The 17,167-nt window shown below is 39.8% G+C and overlaps 1 protein-coding gene across 1 annotated transcript in view; it reads right to left on the bottom strand.

The window, feature by feature from the left end:
* pcdh19 (protocadherin 19) overlaps nt 1-17,167 on the bottom strand; it is a 123,250-nt gene that overhangs the window by 26,780 nt on the left and 79,303 nt on the right. The window contains exons 2-3 of the mRNA XM_078412281.1: nt 12,369-12,427; nt 4,505-4,677 (exon numbers count right to left, since the gene is read on the bottom strand). Coding sequence (XP_078268407.1) covers nt 4,505-4,677; nt 12,369-12,427 — 232 coding nt within the window. The remainder of the gene's footprint in view (nt 1-4,504; nt 4,678-12,368; nt 12,428-17,167) is intronic.

The raw sequence follows: 17,167 nt of genomic DNA, 5'->3' as shown, positions 1-17,167 counted from the left end.
TTCCTTTACAATGCTGCTTACAACCACCCCTAAACTCATGGATATGATTGTGCTTTGACAAGCCACCCCTTGCACATGCTCTCCACGTTGTTCCCCCTGTCCACAATTACTTTTTACCACAGGTTTAATTAGCTGAGACTTGCTGCTGCAGTGGTCCTACAGACTAGCAATGACTAAACCTCAGAGAGTGGATCCAGAGGCCTTGCTGCCACGCCACTCCAATGATCCTTCTGACAGCTTACTGCTTTCAAAAGCATTTGAATGGTTTTTATATATCTGATGATCTAATACATTTAAAACGTTATTAAGGAATTAAATAATTTAAAAAAACAACTTTAGAAAGGAGAAAAATAATTTAATTTAAAACACATTTGATGTCTTCAAATTAATTAAAAATGTTAAGATTAAGTAAAATAAGGAGAATAATACACCTCTTCAATCAAAAATTTTCAGCCCAATTCAAATAACACAGACCGCATTACAAACGACAGCCATAACTAGGATACAAGTGAGGTGCCGGATGTAAAAGTGCATCCAGCCTTTCAGCACAGAACATTTGCGCTGTGCCTTCAGGTAATGTAGTGTCCAACGGCAGATGGGAGGTTAGATACGCCAGCACCAGACCTCCAGCTTGCCTTTGACATCAGCAACGTATTGCAGAGGCACAAAGTTCGGCAGTGAGCAAACAGGTCTCCACAGAGCTGCTGGCATGTTTGAGCAATGCACATTTCCTTGACCTGTTTTTTTTCTTTGATTGTTCTTGGGCATTTTATTATACTAAGAGCAAGTTGATGCTGCTGTTGGAGCCTTTGCCTTTCAAGTCAAAAAACTCAAGTGTGTAGGAAGGAACTGCAGATGCTGGTTTACACCGAAGATAGACACAAAATGCTGGAGTAACTCAATGGGACAGGCACCATCTCTGATAGAAGGAATGGGTGATGTTTCGGGTCGAGATGAAACGTCACCCATTCCTTCTATTCAGAGATGCTGCCTGTTCCAAAAACTCAAGTCAAGATTAATAGTAGTCCAATTGTCATTTACCTGTTTATCTAGCTGGAATCCTGCCATTTAGGTGAGATTTGATTTCTGGCCCAAATAACGTGCATCCCTTTGTTGTCACCACTGCATTTGTGACCTTGGTCATCCATTGTTAATGGTTATATACTATGTGGAGTTATTTGTGATATCTCACCAGTGATTGTGACTTGTTTCATTTCAGGAATTTTAATATTTCCCAGTGAGTTTCTTTATTCCTGTGATGAATGAGATGATCCCACCCTGGGGATTCACTTTGTCAGCATGCTGCTTAAATTTGACAAATCTGAATTTCATTTCAAATTCTACTTCTAAAGATAGCGTTAGTGTTTTCTGCTAGCTGAGATATGGCAAAGAAAACAACTGAAGATCAGCTAAAGGAGATGATATCCCTCATGAGTAGCTTCTTTCAGATATTTGCTTTATAATGCTCTAATCTCTTGTACCACAATGACTTGGTCATGAAGTCCAAGTCCACTGCCTTGTGTGTGAAATAATCCAATGATACCAAGGAGGTTCCAATTGATTTTTAATTAAGTGAGGAGGTTATAATGACATCCATCCATTCGGATGGAAAATCCAGGTTATAGTGATGAACACTGGTTTTGTCTTGCTGCCCAAGTCCTGAAAAATAAAGCTATATAAAAATGACCTGTTAATAGTTGCAGGGGTGATTTACTGGCATGTTGCATGGGATGGAATGTTTAAGCTCTGAGAAGATACTGGAGAGGTGTTTGTTTTCCTTGGTGTGAAGGAGGTCGAGAGGAGACCTGATACGAGTTACAAAATCATGAGAGGCTTAGATAGAGTGGATAGGGAGCAACCTTTCATCATAACAGAGATGTCTAAAACCCGAGGGAAAACCTTTACGGAGAGGAATATGAAGATTAGAGAAGTTCTGAGGATATATCGTTTCACCCAGAAGGTGATTGCAATCTGGAGCACAGTGTCTGAGAAGGTGGTGTGGGCAAGTACTCTCACACAGTTGAAAAGTTTCAGGATGAGCATTTCAATCATCAAGGCGTAAAAGGGATTCGTGTCAATGGGTGCTTGATGGATATTGTAGGCCAAAGAGCCTGTTTCTGTGCTGCATGATGCAATGACACTAATTGCGATCTCTTTGTTTGAGCGCTTGCATGTTAGCCTCCAGTATATCTACATGTGGGATTTTCAACCTTTCACTGATGCTCTGAGTATACTAACTAAATGGCTCTTTGTGGCTCTGTTGCAACATAAGTGGCAGACCTTTGAAGAGAGAGAAATACCACGAAAATGAGTCAGAGAAACATTTTTATTTACAGTAGTAGTTTTATGAGATGCGAGGAAAGCACCAGCACTGAAAACTGGCTAGTTTTAATTGGATCACAAATTTAAGCAGATATAACAATTATTATTGTTTGATGGGTCTGGCAGGCATGCTAGATGCTGCACATGTGTGGCCTCCTCAGGAATCTGATCAGGGAAAAGCACTGCCAGGTGTCAGAGCTGGCAGCTTTCAGTTAATGGATCCACAGAAAAGCATAGCTCAAACTGAGGATGAGTAACAGACTGAGACTATTGACCATAGGCCATATCATAGAATATCACAGCACAGAAGGGGACCATTTGCAAATAACAGCTTTTTAAAAGCATTGACAAATTACTGTCATTCCCCTTTCTCTATAATCCTGTAAATACATATCCAATTCAATACTGTATGTAGATGCTGAATCTATCAACATCACCTGCTCAGATAGAGAGCATCAAGACAAAAACAACCTGAAAAATATGCCCAATTTCCTCTCTGATTATTTTGCTTTTTAACTTAAATCCACTATTGTTAACTTATCTCTTCAACTCATCAGTGGAAAGAATTTCCCCTTGCCACATTCCCAAAATTACCTAGATTTTAATTGCTGGGTGTATATATTTTCTTGTCCTTCATTGTCTTTTAAGGAACATTTGCAGTTTCTTAAGTACCTTCTCTAGTCCTGCATATTCGTTATCATGCCTGTAACTGCCGCTGCAAACTTTCCAAAGCCTTGCCGTCCTTTCTAGAACGTTAGACAATTACAATTGAAATAATACTTTCAAGAGTAAGATTGAATTTTAGAGGATTTATAATGATATTCTTAATAATAAATGAAAATGACAAACAAAATAAAATTGAAAATATTTTTCTATCTGCCTAAAAACTTTAAGCAAATATAAAAATTATATTTTTATATAAAGATTTTATAAAAAATTGTCTTTTAAATAAAAATATTTTTCAATTTCATAAGCAAAATCGCCAGACAAGACAACTATAACACTGACCCCACCACAGTTGTTCAGGTCTCATCCCATCCAGCATCTTGGTGCTCATACAACAAAATCAGCGTAACTTTCACTACTCCATTGAGAGAGCTGAGATCTCTTTCCATTTAATGGTACAGTATTTACACAGCTTTCACCTTGTATTAAATGATACTGTATCTCAAGAACATCTGTGGGCAGGAGGCTGAATTTAATACAAAATGAAGAATTGCACTTTGTTCACTATTTAAACTCCATAACATTTCTCCTCATTTTTTATCATGCACTGAACACTTCTGTTCGTAATACATTGCCAGCTCAGATTAACAAAGCTAAAGAACTTTCAGAATACCTCCCTTCTTTGAGACCTCTGTCACCAAGGCCAAGAGTCATCACTGTAAGCGTTCATCATGCAACTCCCCATTTTGTGCCACAAGTAATGTTGCCATGAGCACAGAGTGCTATACCGGTGTGTGTAGGATAATGTTAGTGTGCGGGGATCACTGGTCGACGCAGACTCAAGTGGGCTGCAGGGCCTGATTCCACGCTGTATCTCTAAACTAAACTAAAACTCACGAGAACAAATATGAAAATCTAAAGGCAGCTAAGGCACCACTGATTCAGTGACCTTAACAGTGTTAAAATGTATACTGTGTCAAAATGAAATTATAATAAACTATTTCATGAGAGAAACAGCAGAAACAGACGTCTTATGAAATAGTTATCGCTTCAAACAACAAAATAACAATACTCTGTGACTTGGAAACCATCACTTAAAACCAAAGATGGATTAACGCATTAAAGTTTTGAATGTAAAAATTGGTTTTAAATGATTCCTAACAAAATTGTTGATTTGAATTTGAAGAACATGATAAGCATGCTGTGAAATGCATTAGCAGTCGATATGCAAAGTTGTCAAATTTGAATAATCTGTTGATTCAAATTTGAAAATTGCAAAGAATGCCTCCTGTGACAATATTACTTAATTTGAATTAATACATAATTCAATATTTGAAGCTCGAAATGACTGAATTAATTAGAGTGATTTTGTATATATGAGCCAACATCATAATTAGTTTCAATAGCCATTTTACAATTTGGAATTGATCTAACAAATGGACGATGCAATAGATAGTGCCATTGGTCTCATCAGACCTTTATTAAGATCTTAGTTGCATTATCGTAATCATCTTACCTTGTTCAGGTACCTGGGAACCAGTAGAATTGAGAGTTGTATTCAATACTTCATTGATAGCTGTGTCACAGCACAGACCCCTGTGTGCATCGTGTTCGCTGTCAGTCTGGTCACTCTCCTCATGTCCGCTGTCCTTGAGACTGTTCCTCTCCAGGTCCTTGAATGTGGAACTACTGAAGCGTGAAGCAATACTGATTTATTGTCATGCCTAGCAGTATCAGATAATGCTCTCCTTATGGAAAAGAAATGTATTGCAATACATATTGCTTCACATTGAGGTCCATCAAAATTATCTTGCCAGATATTACATTTTGTCTCAAAATATATCAAAGTGGTTTTATTACTTTACTCCATCCCCTCCTCCACCCTCAACCTCATAAAGGTTGCAAAGCAAATTTAGTTGCATATTTCCATTCCAATTCTTTCCTTCTCTGTCTCTGTTGAAATTGCCCTCCCTGTATTTCTGACACCTTGTTGTCAATTCCAGCTCAATTCTGTTTTCTCAGAATTGTTCATCGAGTGACCTCTTATGTACCTGAGCTGGTTCGAAGAATCCACTGTTGCTGGATTACTGCTGCAGGATATTGATCACATTAAATGGAAAAAATGGCAATTTAGAAAACAAATCTTTTAATTTACTTTATTATCATATCAATTTGTGTAGAAACAGGAATGCTTCCAGATTTAAAGTAATGAAAATGCCACATTCTTGTATTATTTCAGTGTACTTTTGTACTTCAGTACCCTAAGAAAAGGCTATTTTTTTAAACAACAGGGTCCACAATGAAGGGCCGATTCTGAGTACGTGCTTTTTAGGGAGGTAGGAATGTAAGACACTGTGGGTATACTTAGCCCATTAACTCCTTTCTTAATAATTACACCTTTCCCTATCTATTCCCTAATGCAATTCCTAATTTAATTTCACATGAAGTAATTTTTATGGCTAGCAATGTACTGTGTAGTTGTTCGATCTTTTCTCGTTGTAATTTGTTAATGGGGATTTAATCACAAGATAGCCAATTTTGAAGTTGGAGAATGCGGGTGAACCTGTCAATATTGAGCGGGTTATGTTAGGAGCTGTATAAATCAGCCACTTGTTGTGTTACACGTCTAATTTTATGTTACATTAATTTAAATTGACTGTTATGTAGCTGGAAGCAAGCAAGGATTTCGCTTGAAATCTCTGTAATTTAAGAAAGTGCCTGGGAACCTGAGGACTTTGCTATTCATTTCCCCACCCAGGGGCATTTGATGCCCAGGAACCATCCATGGGCACCTTGCACCAGGGACCAGTCATAGGCATCTGACATTGGAGAAAAATCTGTAATTCATCTGATGCCCGGGAACTGATTGTGGTCATCTAACGTCAGGGGAATAGGGAGGAAGTCCATTGCCCATCCATGGGCAAATAATGCCCAGGAACAGTCTGTACTCATTTGACCCCGGGGGATTGTTGAGGTCTGTGTGAGACTGCGTGGCCACCCATGGCTGTCTGATATCAGAGATGCATCCAAGGGGATCTAACGTTGCAGGAACATCCATAGTTGTCTGATGTTAGGAGTGGACTTATGACACTGGGCTGCTGTCTGTAGTTACCTGACATCCATGGAGCATCTATGGTCATCTGATATTGGGAAACTGTTTGTGTTATATGACACTGGTATACCATCTACAATTATCTGGTACCTATACTGCATCTGATGCTGGGGTCTGTCACTGGTCAGCTTATGACCACCAATGGCATCCCTGGGGAGCCATCCATGGGCATCTAATGATCGAAGACAGTCATCTGACTCTGGGAGAGGCCATTTCTGGTCATCCGATGATGGGAGACTGTGTGTGGTCGTCTGATGGCAGAAACCATCCAATGGTGGGAGATCATTCAAAGGCATCTGACAAGTGAGGAGTGTGCTTGCAGGCTATTGGCAGAAGCTGAGTGTGTGCATGAAGCTTAGGAAATAGCAATTCCAGTCTTTAACTTGAAGGTCTCAGTATAATTCCCAAATTATGATGAAAATTCCAAGCCATTTTAATAAGCAGTCGATCTGTAACCTCTCTCGACGTTGGCAGCCTCACCCCTTGTGAATTCTCAATTTGTGAAGGTCAATGTTGCATGTTTGTGCTCCCTCATAGGGATTGGAGCCACACAGATTGACATACTATGACACCCAGTGACAAAACAGTGATCAGAGCAGCACCCAGCCCTCCATGGTAAGGGTGGGATATGGAGAGAGACACTTAGTAATGTTGACTTGAAAAGACATGTGCGCCATGGTACACCCCAGTTCACACACCAGGGAACTTGGGTGAGTCTGAAATGGGCAGTAGATCTGATGCTCTGCATTGCTCATTTCTCTCTCTGAACCCAGGTGAGCTAAACATGCCGAAGATGCACCATGTTTCAACATGGCTTTCTTTGTGTATGCAAAATCCTGAGTTTTTTGAGAAGGTTACTGAGAAAGTTGATGGAAGTCGAGGCATGGAATTCATTGAGCCTAGCAAGGCTTTTAACAAGGTTGTGCATGGTAAGCTGCTCCAGAACGTCAGGGTATATGGGATACAAGGCATTTTGGAAAACTGGATCTGAAGTTGGCTCAGTAAAAGGAGGCGACAGGATGGAGGATTGTGCAGGAAGGAACTGCAGATGCTAGTTTAAACCGAAGATAGGATACAAATGCTGCAGTAACTCAGCGGGACAGGCAGCATCTCTGGAGAGAAGGAATGGGTGACGTTTTATGTCGACACCCTTCTTTTTACTGAATGGAAGTCTGTAACTAGTGGTATTCCGCAAGGATTCGTGTTTAGAAATTTAATGTTGATATGAGAATTTCTGTGGTCTGATAAGTAGGTTTGCTGACAACACGGAGAGTCGTGGAGTTGTAGTGAGGATAGATGCTTGAAGATACAAAGGGATATTGATCAGCTGGAAAGTTAGGAAGAACAGCGGCAGATTGAACTTAATTCGGATACGTGTGAGAAACTGCATTATGAGTCATCTAAGAGTGACCAAACACATATATTGAATGACAATCATTGATACAGGGTTACTTGAGGTTAATGGATCATAGCTTTCTGAAAATGGCGATGTAGGTGGATAAGATGGTGAAGATAGTGTTTAATTTATGCCTTCATTGGCAGAGATATTGAGTATAAGAGTTGAGACATCATTTTGCAGCTGCACATTGTTGGACTGCCACTGAAATAATGTGTGCAGTTCTGGTCATCACACTATGGGAAGCATGTGGTAGCTCTAGAAGAAGTATGGAAGCGATTTACCAGGATGTTACCTGGTAAAGAGATTTACCAGGATGTTTCCCAGAATGGAGGGCTTTAGTTGCAAGGACGGATTGGATAGACTGGGATTGTTCTCACTGAAGCAAAGGAGGCTGAGTGGTGATTTTATAGAAAGTTATGCTGATTTTGTTGTATGAGCACCAAGATGCTGAGCGGGATGAGACCTGAACAATTGTGGTGGGGTTAGTGTTATAGTTCACTTGTCTGGTGATTTTGCTTCTGGAAATGTTATAGTTTTCTGAAGGATAAGGAAGATATTCGCAGTCTTTTTTTCCCAAGGTTAGGGGAGTCTACTATTAAAGGACATAGGTTTCAGGTGAGGGAGAGAATATTTATGAAAAATCTGAGGTGCTCATTTCTCACATGGAGAGTAGTGGGTGGGGCAGGGGTTTCAGGGATACAAGGGTAGGGCAGTCCCTGCAATATCACAACAGTGGGTATATGGAACAAGTTTCCAGAGGAGGTGATAAAGCCTGGTACAAAGCATTTAAACAGGTACATGGGTAGAAAAGAGAGTGATATGGGCCAAATGCAGGAAAATGGGATCAGTGAGGCTAGGCATTTTAGCCAGCATGAACGAGTCAGACTGAAGGATCTGTCTCCATGCAGTACAGCTCCCTGATTCTCTCGATGCTTGATGGCATGGTAGGCTGTAGCTCTGAGAATAAGGAAAACAGTTTCAATGCTATTGGAGTGAAATCAGCAGCTTAACTAATGCTATTTATTTCATAGCTGATGTAATTTAGAATTTTGGTATTTAATCCTTGTGTAGAATTGAGATCCTTTATTGTCTGTGCATTTGTGTGAGACCAAATGCAGCACACAGTGAAGGAAATGGCCTAAGGATTTCATAGTTCTACCTATCCACCCATTTTGCAGAAAGAAATTACAGCTGCCTGAGAAAGCAGACAGTTAATTACATTAGACTGAGATTCAGAAAAAGTCCCAGTTGACTAGCAACGACATTTTGATGTCCAAGTGCTCAGGAAAGATTCCAGCACCAAAATAAATGAAGTGACTCATTACGGGCTTTATTTTATTTTCGTTCATTCAGAGAACATTCTGAATTCAATAATGTTCAGAACTGGTTTTCTCTGCACAGTATTAAAATGGGCATGATCATTCTGCGTAGAAAATTTGGGAGAGATTAAGCCATAATTGGCAACAGCACATTCAAAAGTTCCTTCAAATTCAACATAGAAATTATGATACTGGAAGAAAGCAAATTTGCTCTTTCTACTTTAAAAAAAATGTATTCCTTTTGAATGATATACTTTAAATATTGTCTAATATAAAATAAATTATTGAGGGACAGAACCAAGGTGAGATGAAGCATTTCATGCTCCTCTCCTTATTTAATAACAAACGCAGCTAATGATCCTACATTACACTGTGGTACTGAAGCGCACACCCTATTAAATCCCAACTTTAATTCTACCATGTCTTTAATCGCCCTATCTCGTTATCAGCAAATGGTGGGTACCACTGGCCTTAGTAACCATACGCCATTTCATGACAGTACGGTAATCTCAGACATGCATGAGAGTTTTTTTCAGAGGCTGAGAACCAAGTTGTGTTTGTCTGCACGGTCGAACAGCTCATTCCCTGGACTTGCTTATTAGAAATGGTGAGTTACAAAAGATCTGTCACTTCAAATGGAGCTGGACTCACTGCAACAAAAGCTGAGAGTAGGAAGACACAACTGGGAATGGAAAGACATTTGAAAAAGCTGTTAAAATGTTGAGATTGGTGAGAATGATTTGCGTGTATGTGATGCCAAACCACTATATGAATTTATACCTTTTAATGAAACGAGCTGCACAAATGATTTCCCAAAAGGATGGAAGGGTGGAGGTGAGCTGCCACTTTTATTACTTATGCCATGGAGCTTAAGATAAGAGAGGATATTTTGATACTATGCAACTTTGTGGGGTGCAACTGGCTTCTTCCTTTCTCCAAAACTATTTGCATTTATTATTGATGCATGTTTCTGCGTACAGTGTATTAACATGAGGAAAGAGTGAACAAATAGCATCTAAAGATTGTTTATCTTCCATTTAAAAAAATATTTATTGCAATTGAAGACCGTTATTATAGTCCACTACTGTGGACAGAGCAGTCATATATTTTCATTAACTGGAGCTATGAACCCAATTTAAAACAGCAAAACTGCACAATTTATCTTGAATAAATGTTTTTTTCTTTAAGTCATAGTAAAGGACCTGACACCAATATCTACAGATCTAATAATTTTTGCTTTGCTTTGGTTCCAAGTTGTATGTATTATATTGACGAAAGGTCATGTTATCCTGACTCGACTCCCAATTTCCCTGCTGCTAAAAGATCAGAGCAATGGTTGACATGGAGTTCATGCAAAGCAACCTAAATCTCCTCCCCATCCCCGTCAACAATACTCATCAGTTTCATCTGAACATATGCAAACCACAAGACCACCAGTGTTTAAAATTCAATGTTCTCTAGCCCATGATGCAGGGTATTAGTATCTAGTTCCACCATTAGCAAGAAGAGAATGTTGGTTCATGTGTATAAGTCTTGTTATAGTAACATATCAGCATCATCAGATGGAGTTGTGGCTCTTTACACATGGTGTCAGGGGCAGAAACGTCACTATTTATTTCACAATCTACTTGTTAAAAAGCAAAAGGCGTGGTCTGATCAAATGATCCTGTCAGGATTTCCATCGACTAAAGGTCCATAAAAAGGAAAAAAAAAGCATGGGTCAAGTAAGATTGTGGGAAAAGTTAGAACATGTCAACGTAATGATCGAGGTAGAGCACAGAACAAGGGAGGGCAGGGCCACCAGAAGGAAATGGATCAAAAGAGAGCAAAGGTGACAATGTGGCACACCTAATCTAGCCTCTGCCTCGTGGCATCAGAGACCTGGGTTCAATCTGCCTGTGTGGAGTTATTCCAGTGATCATGAGTACTTCCACTGAGTCCTCCAGCTAATCAAAGAAGATTATTAGGTTAATTGTTCCTAATGTGTAAGTGAGTAGTGGAATCTGTGGAGAGTTGTTGAGAATGTCTGGAAAATAATACAAATGGGATTAATATAGGATTAGTGAAAATACGTGGTTGGTGGTCAGTGTAGATATAATCAGTGAGCTGATGGGCTTGTATTCATACTAGAGTTTTCTATAATGCTGGGTCAAGATAGGATATGTCAAAGCAGAACACAAGGCAAGGCAAAGGTGAGGACAGGATGGGGATTCTCGGCAGGGCACAACCAAGGCAAAGCAGGCGTAAAAACTGGGAAAGGGTAATGAAGAATACTAAGTAGTGGGTGGGTTGAGTCAACAAAAAACATATGCCAAGCAAGACGTGGTTCCCCGGCTACAGTGGGCATGAGATTTGTGTTTCAAAGTGGGATCTTCAAAAGACAGTGTACTGGGCACAGCGTGGTACGGCAAAGTTGCGAGCAAGTGCAGGACGTAGCAAGGCAGTGAAGATGCTGCACCTCAAAACCATTTTATTGGGAGCGTCTTATTTAATCATGTTTTATTAAGAGCGTCTTATTAGTGCCTATACCCAGCGTTGCGGGGGGGGGGGGGACTGCCGTGAAGGAGGGGGTAGGACAATGGAGGTCCCGGCATGGATGGACTGCCAGGAGGGAAGAACAAAGGGGGAACTGGCGCGGGGAGGGGGGTGAATTTGTAACTTGGTAAGTGCCCTTTATGGGCGGCTATTAGCATTCCTTGTGTACGCAAGCAAAGAATTTCACTCTGATGTCACATGTGACAATAAAGTATTCAATTCAAAAACCCTGGTTGCATGATGCCCTGGTGAAGCATCATTAACTAATTAACCTTCCTACTCACTGCCCACAGCCTCCCCACAGGTTACAGAATGCAGCCAAGTTGCTCTCCTGCAAGTGTTGGGTCCATTGATTGACCAATTGAAAGCTACAGGATTTGTTTGAACTGACTCATTTTGTTCAAGGACCAATCGATGTTCGGGGCAAGTGGGTAGAAAATAAGAAAAATCTAGGACAGTAAGTATCCCGAAAAAACATATTTAATTTTAAAATATTGAATGATCTTCGGTCAACTAATCTAAATCTGCATGACTCCGTGCTTCAAACCTGTTCACCACCCCTTATTCTGTTCACCACCCCTGGATTTAAATCCCTGAGTTACACACTTTACAATTTTCCTTGCTGCCCCTACCAGATTTTACCCCGTTAGCACTGGTGAAGATTGACAGGGAGTGTTCTAATTTCTTTCTTTCAGTACATCTTCCCTATCATACTTTCGCAAACACCCTTTCGATATGTGTTTTCTCATGGTCAGTGTCACTCGAATATTCAGACCAGAGGAAGCCTCTTTCAAAAAATATTTTTGTTCCCCTCAGGATGATGCTTCAGAATGGGTACATCTTTGAATAAGATTCAAAATTCAAGCAATTTCTTCCAGATAAAGCCAAGGCATTTCTTGGATTTAAAAAAAAATCAGATTCCTTCTATGAGCCAACCAAATATGTGAGAGAAATAAGCAATCAAATTCTGCAATGTCAGGATTATAGCAAAACAATAATGAAAAGTGTGACTTGCCTTTTAATAAGATGCTGTCTGCTGTTTACGTAGCTTGACTCGTTGGAGTAATTTTCTGACTGAAGATAAAAAACAGAGTTGCATAAAAATAATGATCATTCCACTTGGAGATCATGCTTATAATCAGTTGCACATTTTAGGTCCATCATAGCATTCAAAGGAAATATATCCTCTTTCCTTTATGAAGCATGACAGATAAAAGTCATCTAGTTGTTAATCCCTTCAGTTCATCTTCAATGGAATGCCAGTGCGATATTATTCTTTCAGATAAGGTCATTGAGATCAGCAAACTTGTGGTTCATTTCTAGCGTTGGAAGAAATTTGTACGGAGCACAATGTTCGAGAGTAGTTGATTTTTGCTTTGCCACTTATTGTGACATCCAAACAACTTCAATATACACCAGCATGTCAGATGCATACAAGCAAATTGAAGGGAATACACGTACAACAGGGTTTTACAAATGGAGGAATTTGGGTTTAAGCTGAAAGGGGAAAGATTTAGTAGGAACCCAAGGGGTAACATTTGCACACAGAGGGTGGTGGGTGTATGGAATAAGCTGCCAGAGTAGGTAGTTGAGACGGGTACCATAACAACATTTAAAAGACATTAGAGGTGGGTACATGAATAGGAAAGGTTTAGAGGGATATGGGTGGTGGGGGTACTAGTGTATCTTTGTCAGCATGGGCAAGTTGAGCAGAAGAGCCTGTTTCCCATGACTCTCTCAGAAAATAACCCGAAACATTTTCTTCCTTACAAGCATTTCTTGACCTAGTGAACATTTATATTTTATGGCATTTATATTCTCAGCCTATTTTATTTGTTTTGCCTTCCTAAATATGAATCTATATTATGTTTATCTTTCTAAATATGTATTTTGATATTGATCTCTGACATTCAGAAAACATATTGGAAGTAAAAATTAGAATCACAGAGTGGGAAAAAAAGCATGGGGGAGGTTGGGGAAATTCATGTCTGGGTAAGTCTCAGATCTGACTCCCAGCTGAAAAAAGCTGATGCTGAGGCATTACTTCCCGCTTCACTCTCCAGATTAAGGAACAATGGAGTCAACGTCAGCAAGAATGACATTCCTAACCATGTACAGTGCAATTGGCCAATTTGCTGAGATGGGAGTAAGTTAAAGCCAACAACCAATTATAATACTTGTAACACATCAGACACTTTCTGTTGAGGCACAAAGGGTTAGGAGCACTTGGATCATCTAAGCCCTTCTAATTGCAGCTATGCAACTCTGTATAAAAATCATGAAATGGGGGAGGGTGAAAAATAATGGAGAAAATAATTAACCTGAAATATCTGTTTACTGATCGGATGTCACTTTACTGCACCCAGCAGAGATACCCATTGTCCCTAAGCACTTCAGCAAGAATGCTAACAGCATTCTGCAGCAAATAACTTCATTTCCCTTTGTATACATCCATTACCTTAAAGGTATCGCCACATTCTCGTTCTTGCACATCTTCCCATTATCCATTGTGCCATTTTTCTGTATTCATTCTGCCTCATACTTGATATGCTTATTTGCTGCTATCCTCCCCCTTGCACAATGTATTCTCACCACTGTCGAGTTCAGGGAATGAAGCAGCCTTCTTTCCTAAGGTGTTAAAAATTGCTTCTCCCAACCTCTGGGAATCTCCTCACTTTTCTCTCTTCAGCTGCTGATTCCCCCAAAGAACAGCCAGGTAAGCTAACACCATCTGAAGTTCCTTCTTTTAATGTTTATGTTATTTAAAGACGTATTAAGCTTCTGCATGATATTCTTTCTTAACAAAGTTGCTTTTGTGATATATTATTGTGATATATTATATTTTAATAATATTCTTTAATCAAACACTTTAGAATTCAAAAGAAAAGGGTATATTAAATAATGTAGAATTTTCTGCTGTACACCCGTTTTATGATTGCAATGGTAATACAATGGAGAATATTGTTGTGACCAAGCTGACCAAATGAATGGGAGAAAAGTATATTAAGTACAAAACATTATTTTCATAACCCAAAGTATTGCATCTTTGTGGCAGATCTATTTATTTTATTGTACACCTTGTAAAGGTTAAAATCTAGTAACCTGATCTGCCTTCAACTGAACCATAACTGTTAAAAATTGCCATTAAAATTTTGACACCAAATTCAGAAATATGTAGCATAATGATGATGAAATCAGTCACCGATCTAAACCGTGCCTCCGTTTCCCTCTTCACAGACGCCGCCTGACCTGATGAACATTTCCAGTCCAACCTCTGCAATTCCTTTTGCTTTTTGATTACCCTGTTTGTATAATGACAGTGAGCAATGACCCTACAACATCAGTAGGATTTCTGTTTCCACATTTACCCCATGAAACTACTTCAATGTATATTTCATTGGCATTCAGTTCCCCGTTTCATGAGAAATGAGCCCTTCCCCATTTAGCCAGTTCAACCCCACCCACCGCTTAAACGTATCAGAAATGTGATATGTTGGCTTTCCAACTTATTAATAAGAGCAAAACAGCCAAGACTGCAAAAGGAAATATATGACCAAAGTTGAACCAACAGTTGCTGCCTTGTCTTGGGGAGAAATAATACTTTAACCGTGTTTCTTACTTTTGACCTTTATCAAAATATAATGTTACAGTTAGCAAAGTACCTTTCTCGCAAGGTAGAACATGTTGTTCTGGCACAGCCTAGGGAGTCCAACCTGTAGAAAATTCACATCAGCAGTTACCTTTCTATCATAATTACTGTTGCAAAGCCACGCTAGAGATTTATGACAACTTCCTGCAGTTTCTCCCTGTATAAATCCAGTATCTTGAACTGCTTCACTCAGCCTGTATAACAATGCATGACATTATAAATCAGCTTAAGGACACATATTTTAAACTCAATTAGGCTTTTGTTTTAAAGAAAGATAAGAAGCAGGAATATTATGAGGAAACAATAGATGGTGTGTGTTTAGGTTGTAAGCAATCTCTGGAATCTATTCTCTGAAGGTTTAGGGAGCGTTAAATAAATAAAGGGTATTTACTGTAAATAAGGCAGGAAGGTTCAGCAGGGGTGTTCCATTTTTAGCAGACCGTCAGTCTCAAACTGAATTCTCAAATGAATTGATTTAGTTGTTCCTTTAGCTCATAAATATGAATGCTTGTACGATATTTGGATCTTTAAAATTAAAATAAAAACACAAAACAAACTAAATCGCGACTAAAGGGCCTGTCCCACTTTAGGTGGTTTTTTAGGCGACTGTCAAAGTCGTAGCAGATCGCCAAAATTTTCTTTTACCCTACGACAATGACCACGACAATGCAGAGTCAGATCGAGATTACACCGTCTTCGGAAACATCGCGAAATTCCCACGCTTATCAATGATTCTCCGGCGTCCTATTTTTCGCTGAAATCACTGACAAGTCTGTAATTACTTGAGTTTTAAAATATAACATCTTGCCGGGGTTACTTGAAAACCAAGCTTCCCACGGTAACAAAGCATAAACTGGATTTATTTCCAGTTTCCTACTAGCAGTATTAAGAAATTTAATTTTAAACGTGGTTAAATGGATTTTTGTGCGGAGTGTGGGCATTCTTTGAAAATTTACGGGAGAGGCATATCTGGTTTCTGGGTTGCATATCTGGGTTGGGAGCCTACTTTAAATGTAATCGCCGATGGCCATAAACATCGCAAAACTTCCACGCTTACTTGACCGTCAAACTGTCGCCTCCAATCTACCTGTCAAATGTCCTGAAGGTATGTATGTATCTCCATATTTGTTCTTAAGCTGACCATTTACATATTCTGTCTGTTCCAATACTGTTCATATATCCATCTAAGCTAAAACACCTCGGTAATCCACACCCGAGTTCAGTTTAACCACCATTGGCCTCCCTATGATTTATTTTAGAACATTGCTGGGCGTTTGCTTTTGCAGGCTCATTTTGTGTCCTTCAGCCTATGTACGGTCCGCTGATGGCTTGATTCAAACGTTGCCAAGGCTTGCCTAGCAACCCGCCTCCCGAGCCGGGCGGCCGACAATGATGGAGCGGGAGCACGTGGTCACATGGGCCGCGGGGCGGTGATGTCACCTTGTCCCGTATTTGGGGATGTAGAAGTTGGCAACCCTGCCCATGGCGGAAACGTCGAGGGGGAGGTCCCTGACAAAGAGCAATCCAACCAAGACCTCAACAATGGAACAGGTGGAGAATGTTCGCTGACTTTAGTGGAGCGCCACAACAGCTGGGAAGGCGGATGAAGGCTGCAGCAGAAAAGGGTCCCCGGTCGTCTTGGATTCCATGCCAATGAATCCTGACCCAGATCTGTCAAGGATTGTGTGGTGGCTGTCTGTGCACCAGTCTCCCCACGTTAAACAACATCACACACAGGCATCCTCCTCCTATGGAGAGGACAGTCATACTCGTTTCGAGTGACCGCTGATGATGATTAGTTATTTTGGGCTTCCTTGGGCTGTCAACCCAGTCATGACAGTATCTTTTAGTTCAAATCTCAATAATGCATTGGCTTCCCAGAAAACATAAGAACCAAAATGGATACATCTTTTATACAGTCAGGCAGCTTGAAGAGCTGAGTGATAATGCCAGTGCAAAAAAGATTCCTGAAGATATGTTTAATCCCATGTCAGATGCACCAGAAACTCTTCTGCATTCTACTTTTACAACAAAACGAGAGGAAGAGAATCACCATCGTTCCCTTATGTCATGCATATTAATGATAGCTCCCCAGATAAACCAAGAGACCACAAACTATTTTTCAAAAGTAATTCTTCGAGATAAAAAAATTGAAATCCTTCATC

This window comes from Rhinoraja longicauda, chromosome 15 (genome assembly GCF_053455715.1).
Source record: "Rhinoraja longicauda isolate Sanriku21f chromosome 15, sRhiLon1.1, whole genome shotgun sequence".
In the NCBI taxonomy this organism is placed as follows: domain Eukaryota; kingdom Metazoa; phylum Chordata; class Chondrichthyes; order Rajiformes; family Arhynchobatidae; genus Rhinoraja; species Rhinoraja longicauda.
Note: the sequence above shows the minus strand (reverse complement) of the source record. Positions and strands in the feature narration are given on the sequence as shown.